Raw genomic sequence first — 20,880 nt, forward strand, 5'->3', positions numbered from 1 at the left:
TTACAGTGTAGGAAATAGTGTACAAATAATACATCTATGTATTCATTTTGGAGACTTTACTTCTTTGAGCCGTTACTTCTTTGTATTTGAAATTTGAAACACTCTTGCACACACACACGCATGCGCGCGCAAACAGCTGGAAGGCAAGGACTTCAAGCTTCATGTATTTTCTACTTCTTGATGACAGCTGAACAATTATTTCTGAATAATTTAAACTTATTTCATTGGGGGGGGATCTAAATATTACTTTTGTACTGATTGTTATAATTAGTGTTTGTTGAGTGATATTTAGTACAGTAATATTTGTAATGTTTGCTTTAAAGTTTCAAGGTTAACTATCCACCTTCAAATTTTAGTTATTGCAGTATTTAAGTTGTACGATGAACTTATTTAAAATCCAACAAATGGAGGCAGATAAAAGTGCAATCTGGAGTAAATTAATAAAATAATTTGGAATACCATTCCCTTTTGCTGAGAACAATGTTTTCAGAGATAATTGTAACATTTTAGTAGGAATTACTGACTTTTTAATAGATTTTTTATGTCCTTTTGTTATTTGATGTATTTATTTATATTTATTTATGTTTTGACAAAAAGTGTGAAGATTTTTACAATCTTTCCTTGTATTGAGGATAGAGGAAGTGGCATGTCTCTTTTGTCTCTTATAAATTGAGCTGCATTACGTCACACAACAGACAACTGTGCTTGTTTTATATTGATAGATATGACATGAGCTGCACTGGGATGTTAATTTTCTGTTAAGCACTGTTAAGTCATTATATATTGTTATATGATATGGTAGAATAAATATTTTAAACATGTTACTGGTCATTGAATTACACATATATAACACAGTACATCTACAGTAAAATGTATAATATAAAAATAGTTTAAAAGTTTAAAATATAAAAGCCCAGCAGACAAGCAATATGCATAATGTATTTATTGGTTTATAACACGCCTGATCACATAAGATAATAATAGTTGATACAGTTGATTTTAATTGATAGTTAATTATTTTCTTTCTATTGTGAAAGTTACTTATTGCATCCAAAATAAATGCAAGCATTTTTTCAGCATAATCCGCTCATGAACTCAGTACTTTCTGTGGTGAAGCTGAGGGCTGTTACATCACTGATGGTCATTGTGTTTATATTTAGGATGCTTTGATTGTCACTGTGTTTGTGCTTTATAATGTAAGATCATATATTTGACTTCAGGGATCATGTAATGTCTTATTGACCTTCAAAAACTTGTCTGAATTTTTTTTATTACTATTAAAAAGGCCAAAAAATCCAACAAAATCCACAAAGTCATAATAGATTTAACACAAAAAGGGGGAAAAATATAAAAACCTGAAATTTTAGATATTAGTAACAATATCTATATATCAACAACTCAGCATTTGTTCAGATTTGTTGAATTCGAAGCAGTGGATGACATCATTGAGCCAAATGAACCCCTTCTTTGTTTGACTCCTCCTCCACATCATCAAAATCTGTTATTAAAAACAAAATCTTAAATCAGGTCAAAAACTGTAACTGAATAAATATTTGAAGTCTAAACAACTGGAAAATAAAAAAAAATATATTAAATCTAAATAAAGATGTTAAAATAATGAGAACAAAAGTGTTATCGTAACTTACTCAACAGGTTTCTCACATCTTCACTGACACTCATGACATCATACCTGAACTTTACACAGAGCGAATGTCTGATTATCATGTAAACATGAAAATGGCCATAAAAAAATGCTGTGCATCCCACCTGTTACCCCTTGAGAGAATTATGAAAGAGAGTGATGAGATAACAGACTGAGGTTTGGAGAAGCTAACCTGAACAGATGACACCAGCGTCTTGATTATGATTACAGTACAGTGCATACCGGCTGTCTGACCAGCAGTTCAGTTTCAGTGCAGTCTCTGATCTACTACATCCTACAAGAGCCATTGAAATTGGTCCTGATCCTTGTACAAAGTCAGCATAACTTGTTGCGTTTACAGCCATCCCACAGTCCAGCTCTCTACACACCACTGCAGCATCAGCAATATCCCAGTGATCATCACACACTGTTCCCCATCGACCTCTATAATAAACCTCCACTCGACCAGCACAGGAATTACTGCCATCTACCAGGCTCACACTCACAGTCTACACATGAGAGAAAGACAATCAGTGAACATACCAAACATAGTATCTAGTAAAGTGTGACACTACATGTAAATTATTTCAGCACATTTTAAAGAATAGATTACCTCTTGACTCTGAGTATGTACCTACCAGAGGTGATGAGTTTTACCATATAACACAGAAACATCAGCATCAGACAGTTCTCCATCTTCTCCTTCAGCTCGACACGCACTACTTCAACTCAGAGCAACTGATTTTGACCCTGTTGTTTTAGTACTCAGAGTCTGAAGCCACGAGAGCATATTAAGTGTTGTTCACTGTATTTGAATTTTTACCGAGCCGAGTGTGCGTTTCACACACCCTCTCTGGCCACATTGAGTTGTTACTGACAGATGCAAAAGCGACGCATGTGCTTATCACTTGTAAAGCTCAAGGGTTTTTATGGGTAATGTAGTCTCTGTGGGACGAATTAGGAAGCTTGCATTGTGAAGGGGGCTTTGAAAAGCGGCATTGCAGGCAAAAGATTAAAACCTCTATTAAAACAGATGTCCAAATGAGCGTACCGGTATGCTAAAAGCACGTTCTGGGCGCACAGAGAGGTGGCGGTACGCTCAAGAGCTATATTTGGAAGTGGCGGTACGGATTACCGGTGCGTACTTGCCCACTTAAAGCACTGAAAGCAGTGTTTCCAACAAATTTTCCAAAAGAAGTTGCTAAAGGCAGGCTGATTAATTGCTAAAATGGCCAAATGACATTGTGGTGTCACTGTGTGATGACATTGTTACATACATGACACAAAACTGTGTAACTTACTCATTGACTGGCCTCTCAGTGAGAAATCAGATTTGAAATATGTTCATTTAGATTTGTTGATAGAATATATTATTTGTGAAAGTAAAGGTAATATACTGTAAACAACACATTTTTATGTTTTATATAAAACATTGAATTATTGAATAGTAACATTTAACAACTGTATTTTATTTTTTTCATTTACTAGTTGTAACAGATGGACTGAAGGCGGTGGTTGAGAGGTATACAGGATTTATTGAAACCGGCAGTTGACAGAGGGAGAGTAGCAGGTGGATGGAGGATGAGAGAACTTTCAAACAGGATGTATTCTTGCCAGATGGGGGTGACCAGAGTTTCCGGTTGTGAGCACAAACTTCGGTGATGGTGAGTAATGGTGGTATCGGAGGAACGGTGGATAGCTGGAGGCACTGGAAGGAAATGGAGGATTGCTGGAGAGAAGGTAAGCACAAGAGATTAATCCTGAAGGAGTCAATACTAGTGATTTGGACGAGAACTGATCCGCTGATAGTCACGAGATCCAACAGTGAGGGTGACTGAGGAGTGTGTATTTATGTGGAGGTGAGCTGATTGGTTGATGCTGAACAGGTGCTGGTGATTGGATGATTGGAAGGTGTACAGGTGCAGGAAATTAGTGTTTGAGCGAGGGAGTGCACGGTGGATGAAGAGCCTGACCGACTTATGCACATTCTGAACATAAATAGTTTTAAGCAGTGTATTTTGGTATCTAGTTAATATGCTACACTCTAAAAGTCTGTAAAAAAAAAGGTCACAATGTATAGTGTTAATATGTATTTTTTTCACAGGTGTTTTGCCTTGTATTATAAATGACACATTACTTCTTTTTTTTTGTAACAAAATTGCAAATTTTGCAACACTGATTGCAGGGTAATACATCTATTCATTTTTTTATTATTAAATCCTCTCACCAGAGCAGATAACTCCAACATCTCATATATGAGAACATTTAGCATTTTGATTTTCTCCATATATCTCAATAAAGTGTGAGCGCTGATGAGGAAAAAGGTATTCCTGCACAACCAGAGCAAAGAGTATAGAAGCCCAAGAGGCGAAACTGTTGTGTTATGGGTAACATCTCGGTTACGTATGTAACCTTGGTTCCCTGAATAGGGAACGAGATGCTGCGGTGACGTCACCACGTATGGGAACACCTTCGGTGTGACGAATGTCTGAAGCCCTATACCATCCCGCCAATCCTATTGGCGTATGCATGCGTACGCATATATATACCTGGTGCCGCGCGCCATTTATCTCAGATTTCATGAATGAAGAAGAAGAAGAAAGCTATCAAGGTATGGCACGGCCAGAACCGCAGCATCTCGTTCCCTATTCAGGGAACCAAGGTTACATACGTAACCGAGATGTTCCCTTTCATAGGTCACTTCGATGCTGCGGTGACGTCACCACGTATGGGAACGCTATACCATAACGCCTGATGTACCTGATAGCTTGGATCCAAGGAAGCATCTGCTCAAGCGGAGAGAACCCGGGAGCCAGGAGCCATCCTCACATCCAGACTGTAAGACCTGATAAAAAGTGCTCGGTGAGGACCAGCCTGGCGCAGCACAAATATCACCCATAGAGGATCCACTAAGAAAGGCTTGAGAAGAAGCCACTGCTCTCGTGGAATGACCTTTTACTCCTAAGGGCGAAGCGAGCCCGCGCGCCTCATAGGCCAAGGATATAGCCTCCACCAGCCAGTGGGACATGCGCTGTTTCGTAACTGCATGGCCTTTATTCTTATGTCCAAAACAGACAAACAGCTGGTCAGACTCACGCCATTGGGGCAGTACGATCCACATAAGTCTTTAACGCTCTCACAGGGCAAAGACTTAGATCCCCAGACTCTGCCACAGCAGGGGAAAAAGCCTCCAGGACCACCTGCTGAAAACGAAAGGGATTAGACGTGACCTTAGGAACATAATTAGGCCTAGGTCGCAACAACACTTTCACAGAGCCCGGTGAAAACTCCATGCACGAAGGTGAGACAGAGAGAGCCTGTAAATCCCCAACTCTCTTGAGGGAGGATAAAGCCATGAGAAGAAGTGTCTTCAGAGTCAGGATCTTATCCGATACAGTTTCCAGGGGCTCAAACGGATGCCCTGACAACTGGGTCCATATTATGAGTTTCGCACCATGTCGTAAACAGTCTCCACTTGAAAGCATAAAAGCGTCTCGTAGAAACTGCTCTAGAGTTTAGTATAGTCTCGGTGGTTTCAGCAGAAAGACCGGGACATATCAACTCACTCCGCTCAGAGGCCACGCCCACAGATTCAACAGATCTGGCCTCTGATGCCAGATCCGTCCCTGTGCTTGCGATAATAAATCCCTTCTGAGGGGAATCTCCCACGGAGAGCCCGCTAGCAGATTGATGAGATCCGCAAACCACGGCTGTGTGTGCCATCGTGGAGCCACCAGCAGCAGCTGTCCCACTCTGTCCCGCCGTATTCTGCATAATACCGCTGGGATCAGACGAATCGGGGGGAACGCATACAAACTGGTCCTGGGCCAGCTGTGAGCTAGCGAATCCAGACCCAGGGGTGATGGAGGGCATAGGGAGAACCATAGCGGGCAATGCGTAGTCGTGCTCGACGCGAATAAATCCACTTCCGCTTCCCCGAAAATCCGCCATAGGTGATTCACCGTTTGGGGGTGTAATCTCCATTCCCCCTGCTCCAGAGCCTGTCTGGATAGAAAATCCGCTCCGAAGTTCAGTCGTCCGGGGATGTGAACAGCCCGGATCGACAGAAATCTGTCGTGAGACCAAAGAAGAATACGTCTCGCCAGCCTGCACAGGGGGCGAGAACGCAATCCTACCTGATGGTTCAGGTAAGACACGACCGCAGTGTTGTCCGTTCTGAGAAGCACATGACGGCCGATCAGTAGACTCGAAAAATGCTGGAGAGCCAGAAAGACCGCCAGTAATTCCATTTTGTTTATGTGCCAGCTGCGTTGAGCCGCTGTCCACACTCCGTGGACTGGGCGCCCATGACAAACAGCTCCCCAACCGGTCAAAGACGCATCTGTCGTTACAGTCTCTCGGGAAGCACAAATCTCCAGCCGAACCCCGGTGAGGAGAAATTCGGCTGACGTCCATCGTTTTAACGACATCACACACCTCCGTGTCACCGAGATCGTTCGATGTGGAAGACAACGGGGTGAAATATTCCGTCGTTTCGTCACCACTGAAACGGGCGCATGAGAAGCAAACCCAGATGAATTACGGGAAGCGCCGCCGCCATTAGACCTAACAGTCTGAGGCACAGTCTCACTGTCACTGTGTGACCCGCTCTGAAGTGCTGAACGCATGACGCAATCGACTGAGCGTGCGTGAGAGAAAGCTTTGCTGTCATCGCGCGAGAGTCCAATTCTATCCCCAGAAAGATAATCCGTTGAGAGGGGACCAACACACGGTACTGATACGCTTTGCCCTCTAAAGCGAATCTGAGGAACTTTCGGTGTCTCTTGACGATCTGAATATGAAAGTATGCATCCTTCAGATCGATCGTGACAAACCAGTCGTTTGGCTGAATCTGAGACAAAATAGACTTTACCGTCAACATCTTGAATTTGCTCGGCCTGAGTGCAAGATTCAGACGACGTAAATCCAGAATGGGTCGTAATCCGCCGTCTTTTTTTGGTACCACAAAATAACGGCTGTAAAACCCTGACTCCATCTGAGAGGGGTGTACTTCCTCTATAGCCCCTTTGCTCAGTAGAGCTGACATCTCCTGTCTCAGCACCGCTATATCCATCGGTTTCACCACCGTGTAGAGAATTCCATGGAAAGGGGGTGGGCCTTTCCGAAACTGAATGGTGTATCCGTGACAAATTGTGCGTAACACCCATTGAGAAATGCCGGGCAAGCGTTCCCACGCGGCCCGAAACAATATTAGCAGTCTCAAAATGTCCGTTTCCTGCAACGCTGTCGCACACATAGAAATGTCCGGGCACGAAAAACTCACGGTGTTTGTGCACAGGGGAAGTATATGCATAATAGTCGTTGCATCCCGTTGTGCGTAATCCTGAAACGTGTTCACGGCAGGAATTAGGCCAACAGATTGAGCATCGGGCTCTGCCGCTAGCGAAATAGCGGCGGCTGTGCGAGCCGTCATGACGGGCCGTTCGAGAAAGACCCTTTGAAGCGCCCCTCGAGTTCTGAAAACTGGATCGTGCAGAGTGTCTGAGGGAGCGTTTGGTGTTACAGTTCGCTCCAATGCTGTTCGAAGCGCTGTTTGCTGTTTGAAACAGTCAGGGTTTGAGCGTGGAGACTGCAATGAGAGTGTTGAATGCGCGAAAGCGGTCCAACAGCGCTCTCTAGCTGAGGACACAGTCCCTGGCAGGCAGCAAAAAGATCAGGAGCTGCTGTTTGGTGCCCGAGAACGAGAGGCATTGGCCGTCGAACTCAGGTTCAACCTTTTTCGTTGGCGTTGTTGAGCTGGTGTAACAACCCTAGGGCCCCAATCCTTGCGAGGGGGCACCATAGGTGAAGGCTCCTCCCGAGAGGCTACTCGCTGGCGGTGAGAGGAGGTTGAGCAAGAACGCACGGGCGCCTGTCGGCGTTCAACCTCTCTGGGTCTGCGGGGAATCAGCTGGCGGAAAGCGGCTGATTGCTGTTTCGCGGCTCTGAATTTCTCCACCACTGAAGTGACAGCCTCTCCAAACAAACCGTCCTTGGACACAGGGGCGTCCATGAGAAAAGATTTATCCTTCTCCTTTATGTCGGTGAGATTAAGCCAAAGGTGGCGCTCAACCGTGATTAAACCAGCCATGGAACGGCCCACTGCTCGAGCAGTATGTTTGGTAGCGCGAAGCGCCAAATCAGTTGCTCGCCGTATTTCCTTAACCGCCTCAGATGTAATACCCTCCCCTTCATCCAATCCTTTTAACAGCTCCGCTTGGTAGGCCTGAAGGACCGCCATAGAAAGGAGCGAAGCAGCCGCTTGGCCAGCGGCCATGTAGGATTTCAGAATCAGAATCAGAATCAGAAAGAGCTTTATTGCCAAGTATGCTTGCGCATACAAGGAATTTGTTTTAGTGACATAAGCTTCCAGTAAACAGAGACAACAACACACAGACAAAAAAAAAAAAAAAAAAAAAAAAAAAAAAATTTACAGGAGATTTACAAATTGGCAAATAAATAAGTGTATAAACAATTGTGCTATAAATGATAATGGAATAGGATTGAGTGAGATGCAGGAATGTTCTAGGATGGAGGGGTAACAAATACCCCTCTAAACTGGACGTGACTCGACACGCCTTCGAGGGAAGGAGGAGGCGAGACTTCCACGCCGCAGCCGAATTAGGCGCAAGGTGCTCGGCGAGAGTCTCTTCCACCGGCGCCATCGCTGCATAGCCATGGCCCGCCATATCAGAAATGGTGGCGAAATCCGCAGCCGCAGTGTTCGTGATCCGCGCCGAAAACGGCTTTTTCCAGGACCTCGAAACCTCCTGGTGGAGATCCGGGAAAAGGGGTAAAGGCCTCCAGGGCTGCGCAGGTGTCCGACTAGTTAAGAAACGGTCGTCCAGCTTCGAAGAAGGTTGGGAAACACGCCTCTCCTGTCCACTAGGAGGGAGAGGGCTCGTGTCGGCCGCGAAGTCCTCAGACCCCGAGGCCGCAGTGGATAAAACGTCGTCATCATGGCGGTCACAACCGAAGGAGATGGCGTTACATGCCTCCGGTGTGGGCCGTAAGTCCTCACAGGAAAAGACGACAGGCTCAATAAAAGATTTTCTGTGTATTAGGGTAGGGGAGAGCGAGCGATGTGGAGAATAATCCAGCGCTGAGCTGTCCTCAAGCTCCATGTCACACGTGTCACCCCAAGCTATCACCTCGTGCGGTGCCTCGGCAGTCGCAGACGTGATATGGCGGGGGTTAGACACGGCGACATCGGAGAATACATCTACCCTAGAGCGCAGCACTCTGAGCCGCAGGCCATCGCAATGGGGGCATGAAGAAAGGCCGCTAAGCGCCTCCTGTGCGTGGTGTAAGCCTAGGCAAACTACGCACCTGTCATGAGTGTCCCCCTTTACGATGTACCTAGTACATGGGTCCTTGCACTTTTTGAAACTCATCGCGTCCGCGGAGAAGAGTATACTGCTCGTAGATGATCGCTGTGAACGCGAGACGATAGGGCACAGAAGATTCGCTTCGTACTGAAGGAATGAAATCTGAGGTAAATGGCGCGCGGCACCAGGTATATATATGCGTACGCATGCATGGGCGGTGCCACGCGCTATTTGGCCAATAGGATTCGCGGGATGGTATAGGGCTTCAGACATTCGTCACACCGAAGGTGTTCCCATACGTGGTGACGTCACCGCAGCATCGAAGTGACCTATGAAAGGGAACAGTCTGTAGATGGCGCTGCGGAGGCGCGGCCGCCATTATGGACCGAAAGCTGCTGAAATGAGAAGGGTCTGTCTGCAGACTGCAAGACGGGGGCGTAACTTGAAGTGGGCATAACTTGAAGTAGGAGGCGTAAATTGAAGTTGTTCAAATCACACAGAACCACGCGAGATGTCAAAACGAGACTTTGTCGGGATCCGTTCGAAACAGCATACCCTTTAATTAGGCACTTAATTTCAATAAGTACTAACTTAACGAGCGCTAAAAGAATATATACTCTACAGCCTAAATGCGTATATGTATGAAGTATGAATGCTAATTGTATATCATAATCCGCTATGTTGATCATGTTACCTACAAAGTTAAAACAAGCACAAAAACGTAAAAGACATAAGTGACAGGTTTAATTAATGTATTTGTAATTATCTTGATAATGAAGAACATGTTGCAGAAACGGCTGCCTTTTTATTTTGTGTTTGTAGTATAGCCAATACTGTTGATTTAATTTTTTTACGTGAAAAATGTTTTTCTTGTATAGTATCTCATACTATGATGAAAACATGATTTTTTTAATTTACTGTTTTATGGCATTATGATTGTTTATTGTTAGATACAACCGTCTTACTATGTTCTTTTATGAAATAATTTGGCAATAATAATAAAAAAAGTGGGTCAGGTGCACAAACACCTCACAGCGACTCTGCAATTATCTGCACAAAGGGTACTTCGTTCAGCTGCTCGAAGATCTCACCTTTGGAGAAGACTGTTGATTTGACACTCTAAAAATGTAAGTATTACTACTCGAAAATTAACATTACCCCATGATGAATTGCATCTATTGCCCACCCCAACACTTACCATGCAATAATAACGATAAATGCCAACACATAATTATATATTTTTTTTTCTTAAAATGACATTTTAGTAAAAGAAGCCAAATGTATTTTCTTTTGTGACATAGCTATACATGACTATATACTAGTTAAATAAATGCAGTCGATGTGAATACATCCATTTTCAGTCAAGCAATTAATACATGTATGGATAAAATATTTATATGTTATTTACTGACAACAAAAAACATGTCTAAATGATTAAAATAATGTATAAAAGTTAGCATCACAATAAATGCATACATGTACAAGTCAACAACACATGATACAAAGCTTCATTCAAACTTATTGTTCTAACAATCATGTATTTACAGATGGTGAACCCAACATCCTCCTGCCATCTGAACACAGCTGATACAGTTCTGCTGCTGTGCTTCACAGTCTCACTCTTCTCAACGGGGATGTCGTTGAGCAACAGGATGAAGAAGACCTTGATGATGGCTCTCTGAACCACACAACCTTGAAGCGAGAGCAGGAGAACACGTGCAGGACAATCTGACTGCTGTGTGACTTACAGTGCATTCAGACTAACAGTTTTTACCTAACATGTGTTCCCTGGTATTCGAACCCACAAACTTGCACTGCTAACGCAATGCTCTACCACTTGAGCCACAGGAACACCAGTGTGTCCTTGAGCAAGGCTCTCTTCTCCAGGTTGATCAGAGGATTGTAGGCCCCTGTAATAAGAGCACTGTCAATCACTTCAGATAAAAGCTCCATCACATTTTGTGATGATGCTTTTGAAGCTTCTGAAAGTCAGCCTTCATTGTTTAAACATTAACCAGCTGAACAAACTTTACCAAAATCACATCCTCAGTGTCTTGTGGTCTTTCTCTTGATGCTCTCACTGCTCTGGGGCCACCGATTAGGAAGAGACCACAGCAGCATCTGGTCCTGATGAGACAGTAAGAGCTGGAGTGATGGAACGTCTCATCTGTGACTCTCGATCATTTCCAGGATGATGCTGTGGTCTTCTCCATCCTCAGTGCACACACCAGTCATTTTTCATGCCCTACAAAAATACACATACACAATACAAAAAGTCATTACATTATTCTTTTGTTTCAGGTTTTCCCTCTTTTTCACCTTTCCTTGCATGTCCTGCTCCACCACAAAAGATCCGCAGCAAATGCACAGAAATCAAGAATAAGAAAGAAGGTGTAATAGTTGTTTAAAATTACATTAATTAAAATAAAATACAACTTAAGATTTAAAATGTTTCATTTATTTTTGTAGTGTACTTACACAAATCCTTTGATGGCATCATTCCTTCATCAGTGTCTCTGCAGCAGATAAACACACGTGTCTCATCTGTCCCTGTAACATCCAGACAAGAGTCAGTCTCCTCTGTCATGTATCTGTGATATACTGCATTTACATGTTGAGTTAAAAACTGATGTAACTCACTTGTTATCCAACACAAATGTTCCTTAAATTATCAATATTGCAAATGGACAGATACAATAGATAACTTATGTTTAGTTACTTTATGTAGATTTGTTTGTTTACATGACTTACACTCATCTATAGCAGTGTTGACAAAAGTGAATTCTACACAATATCACACCCACATCACTCAGACACCTGTTTCATGTCTGTTAGATGTGCTCATCTACAATACTTAGCAAACATTATCCAGTCAGAAGATAAATAGACATTTTAGTAATAGTCTTCAAGAAGTATATATGGTTTATGTAAATCCACTATTGAGTCGTTTACTTAATGGAGCTCTCCTGTTAGTTATGCATTATAAAACATGTTTACAGCAAAATCACAAATATTATGTAGGTCCCAGACAGATTGAGCCTGTGATACCTGGACGAGGCTGAATCCAGCTTCTTATTCGCAGCTTCTTATTGACGCTATCCGTTCCACCTTAAATGACGCGAACTTCCGCGTTTGCTGGCTTCTTATTGACGCTCAACTTGGGGACCGTGCGGTTTTTCTCTTTTTCGCGTTTTTTAACGGAATTGTGTTACTTTTGTGTCTATTTTCAGAATAAAAGAATATATATATATATATATATATATATATATATATATATATATATATATATATATATAATGCAAATAACACTGATATATCAGCGAAAATGGAGTGTAATTTTCAATACACATTTTTCTCTTATTTACACTTTTTAGGGACCCTGGTTATATTGTAGGCCTATCTATTTTCAGAAAAGAATAATACACTATTTTGAAAGGTAGATAACAAATAATAATAACATAAAATGACTGTAAAAAAATATAATGAGGCCTATACATCAATCTTTAATTATTGCAAATAACATAATTTGAATGTATTTAAAAATAAATATAGGCCTATTGAATACTTTTTTTTTTTTTTTTTTTTTTTTTTTTTAATTAGGCAAAGTGTAGCAAATGTAACAAAGTAACCAGAGCTTATGCTCCAGCTTGGATCCAGCCCCTTATGAAGACTTCAGACACATTTGAAGAGATAAAACCTTTCCTGCAAGGACTCCAGAACATCAAACATGGATGATTATAAATAAATGATCATTTTATCATTGCTTTATACTGCACATTAATTGTTGCTTAAAATGCATGCGTTTGTAAATACGCATTTGTTCTAATAACTGTACTTTCTGATATTTCATAAAATCCTACTGTGGTTTTGTAACAGAAATCTGCATTTTCTGTAAAGCTGCTTTAAAATATGTATTGTGAAAAGTGTTATACAAATAAATGTATGAATTAAATTGAATTGACTTGAGCCATTGAATTCTTACTGTACATTTTAAAGTAACAGGCCCAATCTGACAATACAGAAGAGTTATCACATTGTTGGCCCATTTGGGGGTGTTTCACTGATGCTTTATCCTGCAGCTTGAATATAATCATACACAATTTCAGATATTTATACTGAAGAATTTTGAAATTGTGAACCCATAAAATAGGCCAAAATTACCCATTACCCATTGGGGGATATCTCAGCTGCCTTTGAGGGTGCGTTAAAAGTTGCACTGGGGCCTTACCCATTGTGCTTGACTGTCACCATAAACAAATTTAGACATTTTTACTGTAGCATTGTGAAGTAAGTAGAGCTACTACTCTAACGAAATCCAAATTTTAAGCAGTTTTTACTGTAGAATTATTTTTGTATAATTTTTTTAACTTGCCACTTTATACAATGTACAATAATTCGCCTATTGCATTTTCTGCACAATTCGCGGCGCTGTTTCTCGGCAACCTCAGAGGGTGCGTTAGATTGGACATTATCCCATTATAGTAGTGCTACTACTCTAACGAAATTCACATTTTCAGCAGTTTTTACTGTAGAATTATTTTTGTATTAATTCTTTTACTTGACACATTACACAATGTACAATCCGCCTATTGCATTTTCTGCACAATTCGCGGCGCTGTTTCTCGGCAACCTCAGAGGGTGCGTTAGATTGGACATTATCCCATTATAGTAGTGCTACTACTCTAACGAAATCCACATTTTCAGCAGTTTTTACTGTAGAATTATTTTTGTATTAATTCTTTTACTTGACACATTACACAATGTACAATCCGCCTATTGCATTTTCTGCACAATTCGCGGCGCTGTTTCTCGGCAACCTCAGAGGGTGCGTTAAATTGGACATTATCCCGTTGGACTAGAGCTACTACCCTAACAAAATCCAAATTTTAACCAGTTTTTACTGTGGAATTTTTTTTTATGAAGCTTTAAACTTGGCAGTTTACACAGTGCACAATGAACCGCCTAAAGTATTTTCTGCCCATTTCGCGGCGCTGTTTCTCAGCCGCCTCAGAGGGTGCGTTAAATTGGACATTATCCCATTATAGAAGAGCTATTACTCTAACTAAATACAAATTTTAAGCAGTTTTTACTGTAGAATTATTTTTGTATGAATTTTTTTAACTTAGCACTTTACACAATGTACAATCCGCCTTTTGCATTATCTGCACAATTCGCGGCGCTGTTTCTCAGCCGCCTCAGAGGGTGCGTTAAATTGGACATTATCCCGTTATAGTAGAGCTATTACTGTAACGAAATCCAAATTTTAAGCAGTTTTTACTGTAGAATTATTTTTGTATGAATTTTTGAACTTGACACATTACACAATGTACAATCCGTCTATTGCATTTTCTGCACAATTCGCGGCGCTCTTTCTCGGCAACCTCAGAGGGTGCGTTAGATTGGACATTATCCCGTTAGACTAGAGCTACTACCCTATCAAAATCCAAATTTTAACCAGTTTTTACTGTGGAATTATTTTTTTATGAAGCTTTAAACTTGGCAGTTTACACAGTGCACAATGAACCGCCTAAAGTATTTTCTGCCCATTTCACGGCGCTGTTTCTCAGCCGCCTCAGAGGGTGCGTTAAATTGGACATGATCCCATTATAGAAGAGCTATTACTCTTAACGAAATACAAATTTTCAGCAGTTTTTACTGTAGATTTTTTTTAATTAATTTTTAAACTTGGCACTTTACACAATGTACAATCCGACTATTGCACTTTCTGCACAATTTTCGCGGCGCTGTTTCTCGGCAACCTCAGAGGGTGCGTTAAATTGGACATTATCCCGTTAGACTAAAGCTACTACCCTAACAAAATCCAAAGTTTAAGCAGTTTTTACTATGGAATTAATTTTTTTTGAAGCTTTAAACTTGGCACTTTACAGTGCACAATGAGCTGCCTAATGTATTTTCTCCCCATATTGTAGATTTCGCGGTGCTGTTTCTCAGCCGCCTCAGAGGGTGCGTTAAATTGGACATGATCCCATTATAGAAGTGCTACTACTCTAATGAAATCCACATTTTAAGCAGTTTTTACTGTAGAATTATTTTTGTATGAATTTTTGAACTTGACACATTACACAATGCACAATCCGCCTATTGCATTTTCTGCACAATTTGCGGCGCTGTTTCTCGGCAACCTCAGAGGGTGCATTAAATTGGACATTGTCCTGTTAGACTAGAGCTACTACCCTAACAAAATCCAAATTTTAACCAGTTTTTACTGTGGAATTATTTTTTTATGAAGCTTTAAACTTGGCACTTTACACAGTGCTTAATGAACCGCCTAATGTATTTTCTGCCCATTTCGCGGCGCTGTTTCTCAGCTGCTTCAGAGGGTGCGTTAAATTGGACATGATCCCGTTATATTGGCACCTGCCCACACTGCCAAAAGCACCAAAAGTTGGTTAAATGACCATGGTGTTGGTGTGCTTGACTGGCCTGCAAACTCACCAGACCTAAACTCCACAGAGAATCTATGGGCTATTGTCAAGAGGAAAATGAGAAACAAGAAACCAAAAAATGCAGATGAGCTGAAAGCCACTGTCAAAGAAACCTGGGCTTCCATACCACCTCAGCAGTGCCACAAACTGATCACCTCCATGCCGAACCGAAATGAGACAGTAATCAAAGCAAAAAGAGCCTGTGGCAGGGGGGGGGTCTAGCGAAGTCTGCAGCGGGAGAGAGAATCAGGAGACGAGCGGTAAGTGAGTGGTTTGGGCAATAATTATCATCACCTGTTTCTTGTTCTAGTAATTGGCGTGGAGTGAGTATAAAACGCCAGGAGAGTCGGAAGCAAGCGAGAGAGAGACGGACTGCTGACTCAAGCCGGAAGCGGAAACCGGAAGGAGTGAAACGAAACGAAACTAGTGTTGATGTGTCAGAATAAGAGTCACCACTTGGGTGTTTGTAACTTTTTAGTTCTTTTTGTTTATATTAAACCTGTCAGCAGTCCAGCCGACCCCTTTGTCCTCTTCCTTCCATCCCACGAACTTTGCTACACTGGTGCCGAAACCCGGGAGGAAGTAGGACTGTCGCCGCCGCCATGCAAAGTCCGGCCGCCACGCCGCTTGCGGATATCATCGCCTCCCTCGCGGTTCTTCACCGCGAACAACACCAGGCCCTGCTGGACCTAAGGACGGACCAGGAGAGGCGTTTTCAGGCCATTGTCCAGGCCCAGCAGGAGGACCGCGAGAGGTTCCGGAGCTGGATTGATCGGGAGGTTCGCGCCGAGGCCGCCGGGCCGCCCGCCGCACCCATGCACCTACCGCTGCACAAGATGGGGCCCCAGGACGATCCGGAGGCCTTCCTGGAGCTTTTTGAAAAGTCAGCGGAGGCCTGCGGGTGGCTCCGAGAGCAGTGGCCTCATTCCCCTGCTCTCTGGAGAGGCCCAGGTGGCCGCCCAACAACTTCCGGTGGCGAACCTCCTGGTCTTCAACGACCTAAAGAGGGCCGTCATCCAGCAGGTCGGCCGGTCGCCCGAACAACACCGCCAGCGGTTCCGGTACCTGGACTTGGGCGAAGCCGGTCGACCCTTCACGATGGCCCAACAGCTCCGGGACTCCTGCCGCAAGTGGCTACTAGCCGAGGGAAGCGACGTGGAGCATGTCGTCGACCTGGTGGTGCTGGAGCAGTTCATCGCTCGGCTTCCCAAAAAAACGGCCAAGTGGGTCCAGTGCCACCACCCCACGTCGCTGGACTCGGCCATCCACCTGGCGGAGGACAACATGGTCTCTCTCTCGCCCTGTCCCTCTTCCTAGGTCCCGTCCACCCGGCCCTCCTCGTGTCCCACCCCCGGTCAGGCTGGCGAGTACCAAATACCAGTGAGTATCAAGGGGGGTACATATCCGGCCTTGGTGGATTCAGGATGTAACCAAACCTCAATCCATCAAAGCCTGATAATCTTGGGAACGAATTGGCCCGCGTTTACGGTTTTATTGAGGTCGTTATGTGCGGATGCCTCTTGGGGAAATAAGGCGCGGAAGGAGACCACGCGGGTACAGGTGGGGGAAACTGAGCCAGGACCGCTGGGTTCTGCTTCAGGGGAACCGAACGAAATCGGGAGACTGATTCTCTCGGAGCGTGATGACTTTCCTCTGGAGCAGTCTCAGGATGAGACCCTAAAACATGCGTTTCAACAGTGTTGGGGAGTAACTAGTTACATGTAACGGCGTTACGTAATTTAATTACAAAATTATTGTAACTGTAATTAGTTACAGTTACTACGAAAAAATGAGTAATTAAATTACAGTTACTTATGAAATTTTTAACGATTACAAAGGGGATTACATTTGAATGTTTACACGCATCCACATACAGATTTAACTGATTTATTTCCCAAATTGCACTGACTATTCTGAGACATACCGCTCTAATAATTTCTGGGATGCGGAAATACAGTCTGGTTCATAGAATCCAGTCATAAAAACGGAATGCCTAACGCGGACGGAATATGCCACATTTTGGATGACTAAATCAAAAGTAGGTCAGTACACTTGAATCAAAACATGACATTGACTAGTGTCTGTGAATATTAAGCCACAAAAATGCAATATATGACTTGCACATTCTGCGTGTCTGTGGAAATCAGGCGTGGACTGGACACCGGGAGAACCGGGACAATTCCCGGTGGCCTGGCAGCCGATTTTGCCCCACTATTTAATATCATTATTGTATAATTGCCTGCCGAATGTACTAAAACGATCATTTGCGAATCCGCCATTTGATAATAAAATATCTAATAAGTCATGAATTGTTAGTCATGACTCGCGCGCTCTCCGCGCCTCCGCCAAACGGTTTGGATCAGACTCAGAGTAATCAATGCGAGAGAGAGAGAGAGAGAGAGAGAGAGAGAGAGAGAGAGAGAGAGAGAGAGAAGAGAGAGAGAGAGAGAGAGAGAGAGAGAGAGAGAGAGAGAGAGAGAGAGGACTGCTGGAGCAGAGAAGCAGAACTCCTGTTCAGGGTTTCAGGTCAGTTTCATCTGTAAAGATGCTTTTTTGTCTTTGTTTTTTTTATTTATTTAATCAAGCAGCAGCACGTTGCCCATCAGTCATCACTCAAAATACTATATAAAGGACATCATTATTATCTGTTGTAATGTTACAGTAGTAATTTAGCTGAAAAACAATCAGATTTTTTTATAGGTTTAGGGGGAGCTACGACAGACAACAAAACAACCCTTACGAAAATTAACATTTTAATATTTATCTATAAATCCAGAGAAAATGGTTACTATTGTTTAACTGTGATAACCAAAAATTTTAAATTATTTTACAAATGCATTTATTTAAAAATAAATACAAATCCATTTGCAAAAAAAAAAAAAAAAAAAAAAAAATTAAACAAGGTTATTTTACTTTTATATAGGCTAATAAAATCATGGTTAATTTTTGTAAGGGAAAAATATGACTCGTGTACAGAATTAGGATTTTTCTATAAAGATATTGTAGTATTGTAGAGTATTGTATTGTAAAGTATAGTTGTGTTCAATCTTGAGTATTAAAGTCACGAGAGAGATGCATAACAGGGCAAAATAAAGAAACTGAAGAGAAAAATGGAAGTGAAGGTGCAGTTCAGGAGAGAACTTTTAATTATTTTGCATGTCCCCAAATTAAAGATTTAAAATAGATAAAAATCGTTAGATAAACGATTATAGACGAAATAGATAAAATAAAAAATAGTTTGGTCCATGAATTTGTTTGTATGAGTTTGAATTTTCCAGTCTGAATTTTTTTCCATGGTTTTTATTTCCAAAGACATGGTTTCATTTACTACACATAGGCCTACTGAAGCTCGCAGTGTTTTCAACCTCTGCCGCCTCAATATAGGAGTACACGAGCACATAAACATAATTTCTAGAACTGCTCTGTGTCACTTCATGTGCATTTTACTTATTTTGAGAAAACTATCATCATATACAAAGAGACAGCAAAAACACCAATGTTTAGGAGTTTATTACACAGAATACGTCACATGCTTATTAGATAACTGTATTTAAGTTTATGTATATGCTTTTATTTATTATTCTTTCATTTTCACAAATTTAGAAAAGTAATCAAAAAGTACTCAAAAGTAATTAGTTACATTACTTTAATAAAGTAATTGAAAAAGTTACACTACTATTACATTTTAAACAGGGTAACTTGTAATCTGTAACCTATTACATTTCCAAAGTAACCTTCCCAACACTGCGTTTCAACAGGTCCGCGCCATCGATGGCCAGTCTCTCCAACCTGCCCTCCCACTCTCCTATCTGTATTTTGCCATTTTAAAAAAACGGTTGTATCGAGTGACCCAAGACGCTCGGACAAAATTGAATACAACCCAATTGTTAATTCCAAAGGGCCGCAGGGAAATGTTTTTCCATGCGGCTCATTCTAATCCTATGGCGGGCCATTTGGGACAGGCAGCAACACTAAATCGCCTCATGGCCCGTTTCTTTTGGCCGGGGCATTCATGACAACGTGCGCAGGTGGTGCGCGTCCTGTCCGGAATGTCAGTTGGTAAACCCACCGGCCGCCCCAAGAGCGCCTTTGCGCCCTCTTCCCTTAATGCAGGTCCCCTTCGAGAGAATTGGTATGGACCTCATCGGGCCATTAGAGCGATCGGAACGAGGACATCGCTTTGCATTAGTCATAGTTGATTATGCAACACGATATCCTGAAGCGGTGGCCCTCCGCAACATTTCCGCTAAAAGTGTTGCGGATGCCCTGTTTCGTCTTATCTCCCGGGTGGGGGTTCCAAAAGAAATCCTCACCGATCAGGGCACAGCGTTTATGTTACGTACGCTACGCGAACTGTACGGATTGTTGGGCATTAAGTCAATTCGAACTAGCGTCTTTCACCCACAAACCGACGGCCTGGTCGAACGATTTAATCGCACACTTAAATCCATGATCCGTAAGTTCGTTCACGAAGACGCCAAAAATTGGGATAGGTGGCCAGAGCCCTTGTTATTCGCTGTGCGAGAGGTCCCACAAGCCTCCACGGGGTTTTCCCCCTTCGAGCTTCTCTATGGACACCAGCCCCGGGGGGTGCTCGACGTACTGAGAGAAACTTGGGAGGAGGGACCATCTCGGGGCAAAAACGAAATTCAGTATGTGCTGGACTTGAGAACAAAACTCCACACATTGGGACGGCTATCAAGGGAGAATTTGTTACAAGCCCAGGACCGCCAGAGCCAGCTGTATAACAGGGGAACTAGGTTACGCAAATTTGCACCGGGAGAGAAAGTACTTGTATTACTCCCAACGTCGAGCTCCAAATTAATGGCTAAGTGGCAGGGACCGTTTGAGGTCGCACGACAGGTCGGAGATCTCGATTATGAGGTAATATGGTCCGATAGGAACGGGTCTCGTCAGATCTACCACCTCAATCTCCTTAAAAAATGGAATGAGGCGGAATCAGTGATGTTGGCAACGGTGATTGGAGGAGAGGATGATCTCGGGCCAGAGGCGAATATCAAACCACAATCCCTCGCCCTGGCTCCAGGTGGAGATCACCTCTTGCCGTCCCAACTCACTGATTTAACGAAATTGCAGGCAGAGTTTGCCGACGTCTTCTTGCCCCTACCGGGCCGTACTAACCTGATTCAGCACCATATCGAGACCGAGCCGGGCATGGTAGTTCGCAGCCGGCCGTATCGTTTACCTGAGCACAAGAAAAAAGTAGTTCAGGCTGAATTAGGCGCTATGCTTGACATGGGGGTAATAGAAGGATCTAATAGTAATTGGGCGAGCCCGATAGTTTTAGTTCCGAAAACGGACGGCTCAGTCCGGTTCTGTGTAGATTACCGCAAGGTGAATGCTGTGTCGAAATTCGACTCGTATCCAATGCCGCGGGTTGACGAGTTGCTTGATCGGCTAGGCACGGCTCGCTTTTATTCGACATTGGACTTAAAGGGCTATT

General features: G+C 42.8%; 1 protein-coding gene across 1 annotated transcript in view; it reads right to left on the bottom strand.

Annotated features, from left to right (window-relative positions):
• Positions 1-1,442: 1,442 nt before the first annotated feature.
• Positions 1,443-20,880, bottom strand: part of LOC132105384 (scavenger receptor cysteine-rich type 1 protein M130-like) — a 37,193-nt gene continuing 17,755 nt past the window's right edge. Inside the window, exons 3-6 of the mRNA XM_059510468.1 lie at positions 7,293-7,297; positions 1,886-2,151; positions 1,691-1,695; positions 1,443-1,498 (exon numbers count right to left, since the gene is read on the bottom strand). Of these exons, the coding sequence (XP_059366451.1) occupies positions 1,443-1,498; positions 1,691-1,695; positions 1,886-2,151; positions 7,293-7,297 (332 nt within the window). The remainder of the gene's footprint in view (positions 1,499-1,690; positions 1,696-1,885; positions 2,152-7,292; positions 7,298-20,880) is intronic.

Source organism: Carassius carassius, chromosome 26 (assembly GCF_963082965.1).
Source record: "Carassius carassius chromosome 26, fCarCar2.1, whole genome shotgun sequence".
NCBI classification, from domain to species: Eukaryota; Metazoa; Chordata; class Actinopteri; order Cypriniformes; family Cyprinidae; genus Carassius; species Carassius carassius.